The sequence below is a fragment of the Myxine glutinosa genome, chromosome 6, assembly GCF_964187855.1.
Source record: "Myxine glutinosa chromosome 6, kmMyxGlut1.1, whole genome shotgun sequence".
Taxonomy (NCBI): domain Eukaryota; kingdom Metazoa; phylum Chordata; class Myxini; order Myxiniformes; family Myxinidae; genus Myxine; species Myxine glutinosa.
The window spans coordinates 186,161,693-186,174,730 of NC_136266.1; the positions used below are offsets into that span (position 1 = coordinate 186,161,693).

Here is a 13,038-nt window from a genome sequence, read left to right on the forward strand (position 1 = left end):
GATGGAAACTGACCCAGAGAGAATGATAAGGTGACCAGAGATGAAAGAGGATGAGCAAGAGCAGCAGAGCAGGTTTGGAGGACAGGTGCACTGATTGTGATGCTGGCTGGGTCTTCCGCACAATGAAGATAATTGATTACCAAGATAACTAATTAACCTTAATTACCCCCCTATCAGCCATTGTTGATGGTTCGGTGGTAGGGGTATGGGGATCGGGCGATGGGGTTGTGGTATGAGGATGTGGGTCGGGGGATGGGGTTGTGGTAGGGGGATGGGGGTCGGTGGTGGGGGGGTGGGGGTCAGGCGATGGGGTCGGTGGTAGGAGGATGTGGGTCGGGGGATGGAGTTGTGGTAGGGGGATGGGGGTCGGTGGTGGGGGGATGGGGGTCAGGCGATGGGGTCGGTGGTAGAAGGACAGGGGTCAGGCGATGGGGTCGGTGGTAGGAGGATGGGGATTGGTGGTCGGTGTCGGGGGATCGGGTGATGGGGTCGGTGGTAGGTGGACAGGGGTCAGGCAATGGGGTCGGTGGTAGGAGGATGGGGATTAGTGGTCGGGGGATCGGGTGATGGGGTCGATGGTAGGGGGATCGAGTAGTATATCGGTGGTGTAAGAGTATGGGGTCCCACGGGCAGCCCAAAACGATCTTTTAAAGGTCTTTAGGGCTATCATCATTTTCCAAAGGTCTCCCTCTTTATTACAGCTCTAGTCTAATGCTCGCTTTCGGCATTGGTCGTTGCTTCGCCAGTTACACAGAGCGTCTTTGATTGTGTTAACAAAATAAAAGCTTTTCAATGTTATCGTGACAACCATTTATTCCTGAAGACAAGTGTTTCCTTTTGGCGGGCGATACGTCAGACAAAGAAGACGACCAAATGGTTGCGTGGAAGCTTCGTCACGTGGTTGCTTCGAGCGCGATCAATTACCGCGACGAAGAAATACATTACATAATATATGGACCACGTCGCCTTCGTTTAAAACAATTTCCTTTAGTTGGTGCGTTCGAAGTTGTTATGTCGACCCTGTGATTTGATGATGTTGATATTTATCTCCGGCTTCAACACGTCTAGTCCTGTATTTACTGTTTATATTAACGTATCTACATGTATCTTTCATTGTGTCATCTGTTTTATTTAATCTCTTTCCAAAATTATGTTAATTAATAAAAATGCCAATGTATAGTACGGAAGTTATCTTGAGTTTTCTCAAACTGCTCAAGGAGTCCATGGCGGTGTAATAAGCGTTGCTATTTGTTCTATTTTGATGTTACACATTAAAGTAGTTATAATCTCACGAGATGAATAACTCAAATGAATTACTTGTCGATTATATATTTTTTTGAAAATGGAAATGACATCTTTCCTTCCTTTAAACAAAAAGGTTAATTTTATGATATCGCGAGAGCTTCATTTTATCGCGAGAGTGTCGCGATGGGTTTTGTCGGACTCGGCGAGGCCTGTGAATTGCGGTTACGCTCTCGTTTAATTACGAGCTCATTCGAAGCACGTTTTTCACGCTGAAACAACTTGATTTTGTTCGACATATTTTTCTTCATTGTTTTTGTTTCTGTTTCAAAGACTTTGGCTGTATTTTCGGAAAGACGGGGAGCGGATCATTTCCTAGTACAACACCGTGAAGATTCCCATTTGAGAGCGCGATGTACCCCAACTGGGGATACGGGTTCAATCCGGGGCCCTCTTCGGCCTCGTCTTTCCAGACTTTGCAGACGCAGCAAATGCAGCAACTTCAGCAGTTGCACCAGCAGCAGATGGAGGTCGTGCTCATGGGCCACGGCAACGAGACCGGGCCCAAGCCGCCGCAGCAGCAGCAGCAGCAGCAGCTCGGCTATTGGAGTCAAGGACCCGAGGGTGACGACTCCCGAGGCGGCGCCGCTTCCTCTATGACTTGGTCCAACGCTCCTTACGGGCCCTCCTATCCGGGTGCTCCTTACTATTCCCAGACTCCCTTTAACCACTCCAACGTTCCTCCTCCGCCGATAAGTCATTCCGTGCCACCACCTTCCGTACCACCACTTCCCATCGCCTCGATCCCTCCTCCCCCGTCACAACCGCCCCCACCTCCTCTTCCCGCTCAATCGCCACCACCTCCACCACCGAGCTCACCACCACCACCCGACCCGCCTTCACCACCACAAACGCCCGTCTCGTCTGCTACGAGCACTCCTTCGGTAAACCCACCTGTCCATGCACAAACTTCCTCCATCACATCAACGTTTCCTTTAGAACAGAGCGGCTACACAACCGGCACATCCGAGATTTCCAGCAAAGATTCAGATCCTCCCGTCTCCTTGTCATCTTCATCGTCCTCATCATCATCGACCGTCAACAAGAATAGCACAACATACCTGCCCACGCTCCCGGTTACCTCTTCGTCCTCCCAACCTGCGACTGTACACGCATACCCACCGACAATGGGCGTCACTGCTCAAGCCCTTGCATCTAATACTCAGGATACTAAGGTACATCAAACATCATATTTCCTTTTTGTAAAAGTTAAGTCAAACTACTACAGTGTTTAATCTTTACAAACCGTAGTTGCAGATGATGTGTATAAAAACATTTATTGTCGTCTGCTTGCTCAACACCTGGATTGCTTGAGAGGTGACATGCTTGCTCAACACCTGGATTGCTTGAGAGGTGACATGCTTGCTCAACACCTGGATTGCTTGAGAGGTGACATGCTTGCTCAACACCTGGATTGCTTGAGAGGTGACATGCTTGCTCAACACCTGGATTGCTTGAGAGGTGACATGCTTGCTCAACACCTGGATTGCTTGAGAGGTGACATGCTTGCTCAACACCTGGATTGCTTGAGAGGTGACATGCTTCCTCAACACCTGGATTGCTTGAGAGGTGACATGCTTGCTCAACACCCGGATTGCTTGAGAGGTTACATGCTTGCTCAACACCTGGATTGCTTGAGAGGTTACATGCTTGCCGAGTTTGATATTGTTTGGGAGGGGGAAGGAGAATGGAGAAGAGGTAAAGGGAACAGAATACAAGAGACGATACGAACAAAACTGGCATCAAGATAACAATATGAAGCAATCAAGATAATATCATAAAGCAATCAAGATAACAATATGAAGCAATCAAGATAATATCATAAAGCAATCAAGATAATAATATGAAGCAATCAAGATAATATCATAAAGCAATCAAGATAATAATATGAAGCAATCAAGATAATATCATAAAGCAATCAAGATAATAATATGAAGCAATCAAGATAATATCATAAAGCAATCAAGATAATAATATGAAGCAATCAAGATAATATCATAAAGCAATCAAGATAATATCATAAAGCAATCAAGATAATAATATGAAGCAATCAAGATAATAATATGAAGCAATCAAGATAATAATATGAAGCAATCAAAATAATAATATGAAGCAATCAAGATAATATCAGAAAGCAATCAAGATAATATCATAAAGCAATCAAGATAATAATATGAAGCAATCAAGATAATATCATAAAGCAATCAAGATAATATCATAAAGCAATCAAGATAATAATATGAAGCAATCAAGATAATAATATGAAGCAATCGAGATAATATCATAAAGCAATCAAGATAATATAATAAAGCAATCAAGATAATAATATGAAGCAATCGAGATAATATCATAAAGCAATCAAGATAATAATATGAAGCAATCGAGATAATATCATAAAGCAATCAAGATAATAATATGAAGCAATCGAGATAAAATCATAAAGCAATCAAGATAATAATATGAAGCAATCAAGATAATAATATGAAGCAATCAAGATAACAATATGAAGCAATCGAGATAATATCATAAAGCAATCAAGATAATAATATGAAGCAATCAAGATAATAATATGAAGCAATCGAGATAATATCATAAAGCAATCAAGATAATAATATGAAGCAATCGAGATAATATCATAAAGCAATCAAGATAATATAATAAAGCAATCAAGATAATAATATGAAGCAATCGAGATAATATCATAAAGCAATCAAGATAATAATATGAAGCAATCAAGATAATAATATGAAGCAATCGAGATAATATCATAAAGCAATCAAGATAATAATATGAAGCAATCGAGATAAAATCATAAAGCAATCCAGATAATAATATGAAGCAATCAAAATAATAATATGAAGCAATCAAGATAATATCATAAAGCAATCAAGATAATAATATGAAGCAATCGAGATAATATCATAAAGCAATCAAGATAATAATATGAAGCAATCGAGATAATATCATAAAGCAATCAAGATAATAATATGAAGCAATCAAGATAATAATATGAAGCAATCAAGATAACAATATGAAGCAATCAAGATAACAATATGAAGCAATCAAGATAATAATATGAAGCAATCAAGATAATATAAAGCAATCAAGATAATAATATGAAGCAATTGAGATAATATCATAAAGCAATCAAGATAATAATATGAAGCAATCAAGATAATAATATGAAGCACTCAAGATAATATCATAAAGCAATCAAGATAATAATATGAAGCAATCGAGATAATATCATAAAGCAATCAAGATAATATCATAAAGCAATCAAAATAATAATATGAAGCAATCGAGATAATATCATAAAGCAATCAAGATAATAATATGAAGCAATCGAGATAATATCATAAAGCAATCAAGATAATAATATGAAGCAATCAAGATAATAATATGAAGCAATCAAGATAACAATATGAAGCAATCAAGATAATAATATGAAGCAATCAAGATAATATCATAAAGCAATCAAGATAATAATATGAAGCAATCGAGATAATATCATAAAGCAATCAAGATAATATCATAAAGCAATCAAGATAATAATATGAAGCAATCAAGATAACAATATGAAGCAATCGAGATAATATCATAAAGCAATCAAGATAATATCATAAAGCAATCAAGATAATAATATGAAGCAATCAAGATAATAATATGAAGCAATCAAGATAATCATATGAAGCAATCAAGATAATCATATGAAGCAATCAAAATAATATCATAAAGCAATCAAGATAATAACATAAAGCAATCAAGATAATAATATGAAGCAATCAAGATAATCATATGAAGCAATCAAGATAATCATATGAAGCAATCAAGATAATCATATGAAGCAATCAAGATAATCATATGAAGCAATCAAGATAATAATATGAAGCAATCAAGATAATAATATGAAGCAATCAAGATAATCATATGAAGCAATCAAGATAATCATATGAAGCAATCAAGATAATCATATGAAGCAATCAAGATAATCATATGAAGCAATCAAGATAATAATATAAAGCAATCAAGATAATAATATGAAGCAATCAAGATAATAATATGAAGCAACAAGATAATATCATAAAGCAATCAAGATAATAATATGAAGCAATCAAGATAATAATATGAAGCAATCAAGATAATAATATGAAGCAATCACGATAATATAAAGCAATCAAGATAATATCATAAAGCAATCAAGATAATATCATAAAGCAATCAAGATAATAATATGAAGCAATCAAGATAATAATATGAAGCAATCAAGATAATAATATGAAGCAATCAAGATAATAATATGAAGCAATCAAGATAATAATATGAAGCAATCAAGATAATAATATGAAGCAATCAAGATAATATCATAAAGCAATCAAGATAATATAAAGCAATCAAGATAATAATATGAAGCAATCAAGATAATAATATGAAGCAATCAAGATAATAGCATAAAGCAATCAAGATAATAATATATAAAGCAATCAAGATAATAATATGAAGCAATCAAGATAATAATATAAAGCAATCAAGATAATAATATGAAGCAATCAAGATAATAATATGAAGCAATCAAGATAATAATTTGAAGCAATCAAGATAATAATATGAAGCAATCAAGATAATATCATAAAGCAATCAAGATAATAATATGAAGCAATCAAGATAATAATATGAAGCAATCAAGATAATATCATAAAGCAATCAAGATAATAATATGAAGCAATCGAGATAATATCATAAAGCAATCAAGATAATAATATGAAGCAATCAAGATAATATCATAAAGCAATCAAGATAACAATATGAAGCAATCAAGATAATATCATAAAGCAATCAAGATAATATCATAAAGCAATCAAGATAATAATATGAAGCAATCAAGATAATAATATGAAGCAATCAAGATAATAATATGAAGCAATCAAGATAATAATATGAAGCAATCAAGATAATAATATGAAGCAATCAAGATAATATCATAAAGCAATCAAGATAATAATATGAAGCAATCGAGATAATATCATAACGCAATCAAGATAATAATATGAAGCAATCAAGATAATAATATGAAGCAATCGAGATAATATCATAAAGCAATCAAGATAATAATATGAAGCAATCAAGATAATAATATGAAACAATCAAGATAATAATATGAAGCAATCAAGATAATATCAAAAAGCAATCAAGATAATAATATGAAGCAATCAAGATAATATCATAAAGCAAACAAGATAATAATATGAAGCAATCAAGATAATATCATAAAGCAATCAAGATAATATCATAAAGCAATCAAGATAATCATATGAAGCAATCAAGATAATCATATGAAGCAATCAAGATAATAATATGAAGCAATCAAGATAATATCATAAAGCAATCAAGATAATCATATGAAGCAATCAAGATAATAATATGAAGCAATCAAGATAATAATATGAAGCAATCAAGATAATCATATGAAGCAATCAAGATAATAATATGAAGCAATCAAGATAATATCATAAAGCAATCAAGATAATCATATGAAGCAATCAATATAATAATATGAAGCAATCAAGATAATAATATGAAGCAATCAAGATAATCATATGAAGCAATCAAGATAATAATATGAAGCAATCAAGATAATGATATGAAGCAATCAAGATAATATCATAAAGCAATCAAAATAATAATATGAAGCAATCAAGATAATAATCTGAAGCAATCAAGATAATATCAAAAAGCAATCAAGATAATAATATGAAGCAATCAAGATAATATCATAAAGCAATCAAGATAATAATATGAAGCAATCAAGATAATAATATGAAGCAATCAAGATAATATCATAAAGCAATCAAGATAATAATATGAAGCAATCAAGATAATATCCTAAAGCAATCAAGATAATATCATAAAGCAATCAAGATAATCATATGAAGCAATCAAGATAATCATATGAAGCAATCAAGATAATAATATGAAGCAATCAAGATAATAATATGAAGCAATCAAGATAATATCATAAAGCAATCAAGATAATAATATGAAGCAATCGAGATAATATCATAAAGCAATCAAGATAATAATATGAAGCAATCAAGATAATATCATAAAGCAATCAAGATAACAATATGAAGCAATCAAGATAATATCATAAAGCAATCAAGATAATATCATAAAGCAATCAAGATAATAATATGAAGCAATCAAGATAATAATATGAAGCAATCAAGATAATAATATGAAGCAATCAAGATAATAATATGAAGCAATCAAGATAATAATATGAAGCAATCAAGATAATATCATAAAGCAATCAAGATAATAATATGAAGCAATCGAGATAATATCATAACGCAATCAAGATAATAATATGAAGCAATCAAGATAATAATATGAAGCAATCGAGATAATATCATAAAGCAATCAAGATAATAATATGAAGCAATCAAGATAATAATATGAAGCAATCAAGATAATAATATGAAGCAATCAAGATAATATCAAAAAGCAATCAAGATAATAATATGAAGCAATCAAGATAATATCATAAAGCAAACAAGATAATAATATGAAGCAATCAAGATAATATCATAAAGCAATCAAGATAATATCATAAAGCAATCAAGATAATCATATGAAGCAATCAAGATAATCATATGAAGCAATCAAGATAATAATATGAAGCAATCAAGATAATATCATAAAGCAATCAAGATAATCATATGAAGCAATCAAGATAATAATATGAAGCAATCGAGATAATATCATAAAGCAATCAAGATAATAATATGAAGCAATCAAGATAATATCATAAAGCAATCAAGATAACAATATGAAGCAATCAAGATAATATCATAAAGCAATCAAGATAATATCATAAAGCAATCGAGATAATATCATAACGCAATCAAGATAATAATATGAAGCAATCAAGATAATAATATGAAGCAATCGAGATAATATCATAAAGCAATCAAGATAATAATATGAAGCAATCAAGATAATAATATGAAGCAATCAAGATAATAATATGAAGCAATCAAGATAATATCAAAAAGCAATCAAGATAATAATATGAAGCAATCAAGATAATATCATAAAGCAAACAAGATAATAATATGAAGCAATCAAGATAATATCATAAAGCAATCAAGATAATATCATAAAGCAATCAAGATAATCATATGAAGCAATCAAGATAATCATATGAAGCAATCAAGATAATAATATGAAGCAATCAAGATAATATCATAAAGCAATCAAGATAATCATATGAAGCAATCAAGATAATAATATGAAGCAATCAAGATAATAATATGAAGCAATCAAGATAATCATATGAAGCAATCAAGATAATAATATGAAGCAATCAAGATAATATCATAAAGCAATCAAGATAATCATATGAAGCAATCAATATAATAATATGAAGCAATCAAGATAATAATATGAAGCAATCAAGATAATCATATGAAGCAATCAAGATAATAATATGAAGCAATCAAGATAATGATATGAAGCAATCAAGATAATATCATAAAGCAATCAAAATAATAATATGAAGCAATCAAGATAATAATCTGAAGCAATCAAGATAATATCAAAAAGCAATCAAGATAATAATATGAAGCAATCAAGATAATATCATAAAGCAATCAAGATAATAATATGAAGCAATCAAGATAATAATATGAAGCAATCAAGATAATATCATAAAGCAATCAAGATAATAATATGAAGCAATCAAGATAATATCCTAAAGCAATCAAGATAATATCATAAAGCAATCAAGATAATCATATGAAGCAATCAAGATAATCATATGAAGCAATCAAGATAATAATATGAAGCAATCAAGATAATCAAATGAAGCAATCAAGATAATAATATGAAGCAATCAAGATAATCATATGAAGCAATCAAGATAATAATATGAAGCAATCAAGATAATAATATGAAGCAATCAAGATAATCATATGAAGCAATCAAGAAAATAATATGAAGCAATCAAGATAATGATATGAAGCAATCAGGATAATAATATGAAGCAATCAAGATAATAATATGAAGCAATCAAGATAATATCATAAAGCAATCAAAATAATAATATGAAGCAATCAAGATAATATCAGAAAGCAATCAAGATAATAATATGAAGCAATGAAGATAATAATATGAAGCAATCAAGATAATAATATGAAGCAATCAAGATAATAATATGAAGCAATCAAGATAATAATATGAAGCAATCAAGATAATAATATGAAGCAATCAAGATAATAATATGAAGCAATCAAGATAATAATATGAAGCAATCAAGATAATAATATGAAGCAATCAAGATAATAATATGAAGCAATCAAGATAATAATATGAAGCAATCAAGATAATAATATGAAGCAATCAAGATAATCATATGAAGCAATCAAGATAATCATATGAAGCAATCAAGATAATCATATGAAGCAATCAAGATAATAATATGAAGCAATCAAGATAATAATATGAAGCAATCAAGATAATAATATGAAGCAATCAAGATAATAATATGAAGCAATCAAGATAATAATATGAAGCAATCAAGATAATATCATAAAGCAATCAAGATAATAATAATATGAAGCAATCAAGATAATAATATGAAGCAATCAAGATAATAATATGAAGCAATCAAGATAATATCATAAAGCAATCAAGATAATATCATAAAGCAATCAAGATAATAATATGAAGCAATCAAGATAATAATATGAAGCAATCAAGATAATAATATGAAGCAATCAAGATAATAATATGAAGCAATCAAGATAATAATATGAAGCAATCAAGATAATAATATGAAGCAATCAAGATAATAATATGAAGCAATCAAGATAATAATATGAAGCAATCAAGATAATATCATAAAGCAAACAAGATAATAATATGAAGCAATCAAGATAATAATATGAAGCAATCAAGATAATAATATGAAGCAATGAAGATAATAATATGAAGCAATCAAGATAATAATATGAAGCAATCAAGATAATATCATAAAGCAATCAAGATAATAATATGAAGCAATCAAGACAATATCATAAAGCAATCAAGATAATAATATGAATGCAATCAAGATAATAATATGAAGCAATCAAGATAATATCATAAAGCAATCAAGATAATAATATGAAGCAATCGAGATAATATCATAAAGCAATCAAGATAATAATATGAAGCAATCAAGATAATATCATAAAGCAATCAAGATAACAATATGAAGCAATCAAGATAATATCATAAAGCAATCAAGATAATATCATAAAGCAATCAAGATAATAATATGAAGCAATCAAGATAATAATATGAAGCAATCAAGATAATAATATGAAGCAATCAAGATAATAATATGAAGCAATCAAGATAATAATATGAAGCAATCAAGATAATATCATAAAGCAATCAAGATAATAATATGAAGCAATCGAGATAATATCATAACGCAATCAAGATAATAATATGAAGCAATCAAGATAATAATATGAAGCAATCGAGATAATATCATAAAGCAATCAAGATAATAATATGAAGCAATCAAGATAATAATATGAAGCAATCAAGATAATAATATGAAGCAATCAAGATAATATCAAAAAGCAATCAAGATAATAATATGAAGCAATCAAGATAATATCATAAAGCAAACAAGATAATAATATGAAGCAATCAAGATAATATCATAAAGCAATCAAGATAATATCATAAAGCAATCAAGATGATCATATGAAGCAATCAAGATAATCATATGAAGCAATCAAGATAATAATATGAAGCAATCAAGATAATATCATAAAGCAATCAAGATAATCATATGAAGCAATCAAGATAATAATATGAAGCAATCAAGATAATAATATGAAGCAATCAAGATAATCATATGAAGCAATCAAGATAATAATATGAAGCAATCAAGATAATATCATAAAGCAATCAAGATAATCATATGAAGCAATCAATATAATAATATGAAGCAATCAAGATAATAATATGAAGCAATCAAGATAATCATATGAAGCAATCAAGATAATAATATGAAGCAATCAAGATAATGATATGAAGCAATCAAGATAATATCATAAAGCAATCAAAATAATAATATGAAGCAATCAAGATAATAATCTGAAGCAATCAAGATAATATCAAAAAGCAATCAAGATAATAATATGAAGCAATCAAGATAATATCATAAAGCAATCAAGATAATAATATGAAGCAATCAAGATAATAATATGAAGCAATCAAGATAATATCATAAAGCAATCAAGATAATAATATGAAGCAATCAAGATAATATCCTAAAGCAATCAAGATAATATCATAAAGCAATCAAGATAATCATATGAAGCAATCAAGATAATCATATGAAGCAATCAAGATAATAATATGAAGCAATCAAGATAATAATATGAAGCAATCAAGATAATATCATAAAGCAATCAAGATAATAATATGAAGCAATCGAGATAATATCATAAAGCAATCAAGATAATAATATGAAGCAATCAAGATAATATCATAAAGCAATCAAGATAACAATATGAAGCAATCAAGATAATATCATAAAGCAATCAAGATAATATCATAAAGCAATCAAGATAATAATATGAAGCAATCAAGATAATAATATGAAGCAATCAAGATAATAATATGAAGCAATCAAGATAATAATATGAAGCAATCAAGATAATAATATGAAGCAATCAAGATAATATCATAAAGCAATCAAGATAATAATATGAAGCAATCGAGATAATATCATAACGCAATCAAGATAATAATATGAAGCAATCAAGATAATAATATGAAGCAATCGAGATAATATCATAAAGCAATCAAGATAATAATATGAAGCAATCAAGATAATAATATGAAGCAATCAAGATAATAATATGAAGCAATCAAGATAATATCAAAAAGCAATCAAGATAATAATATGAAGCAATCAAGATAATATCATAAAGCAAACAAGATAATAATATGAAGCAATCAAGATAATATCATAAAGCAATCAAGATAATATCATAAAGCAATCAAGATAATCATATGAAGCAATCAAGATAATCATATGAAGCAATCAAGATAATAATATGAAGCAATCAAGATAATATCATAAAGCAATCAAGATAATCATATGAAGCAATCAAGATAATAATATGAAGCAATCGAGATAATATCATAAAGCAATCAAGATAATAATATGAAGCAATCAAGATAATATCATAAAGCAATCAAGATAACAATATGAAGCAATCAAGATAATATCATAAAGCAATCAAGATAATATCATAAAGCAATCGAGATAATATCATAACGCAATCAAGATAATAATATGAAGCAATCAAGATAATAATATGAAGCAATCGAGATAATATCATAAAGCAATCAAGATAATAATATGAAGCAATCAAGATAATAATATGAAGCAATCAAGATAATAATATGAAGCAATCAAGATAATATCAAAAAGCAATCAAGATAATAATATGAAGCAATCAAGATAATATCATAAAGCAAACAAGATAATAATATGAAGCAATCAAGATAATATCATAAAGCAATCAAGATAATATCATAAAGCAATCAAGATAATCATATGAAGCAATCAAGATAATCATATGAAGCAATCAAGATAATCATATGAAGCAATCAAGATAATAATATGAAGCAATCAAGATAATAATATGAAGCAATCAACATAAT

The 13,038-nt window shown here is 29.7% G+C and overlaps 1 protein-coding gene across 5 annotated transcripts in view; it reads left to right on the plus strand.

Annotated features, from left to right (window-relative positions):
* Positions 1-1,510: 1,510 nt before the first annotated feature.
* The window catches only part of YLPM1 (YLP motif containing 1), a 201,536-nt gene continuing 190,008 nt past the window's right edge, over positions 1,511-13,038 (plus strand). For all 5 annotated transcript variants that reach the window (XR_013623920.1, XR_013623921.1, XM_078781005.1 and 2 more), the window contains exon 1: positions 1,511-2,477. Coding sequence is in view for 3 of the 5 variants with exons in the window: in XM_078781005.1 (XP_078637131.1) it covers positions 1,656-2,477 (822 nt within the window). In the remaining 2 variants the exon portion in view is untranslated. The remainder of the gene's footprint in view (positions 2,478-13,038) is intronic.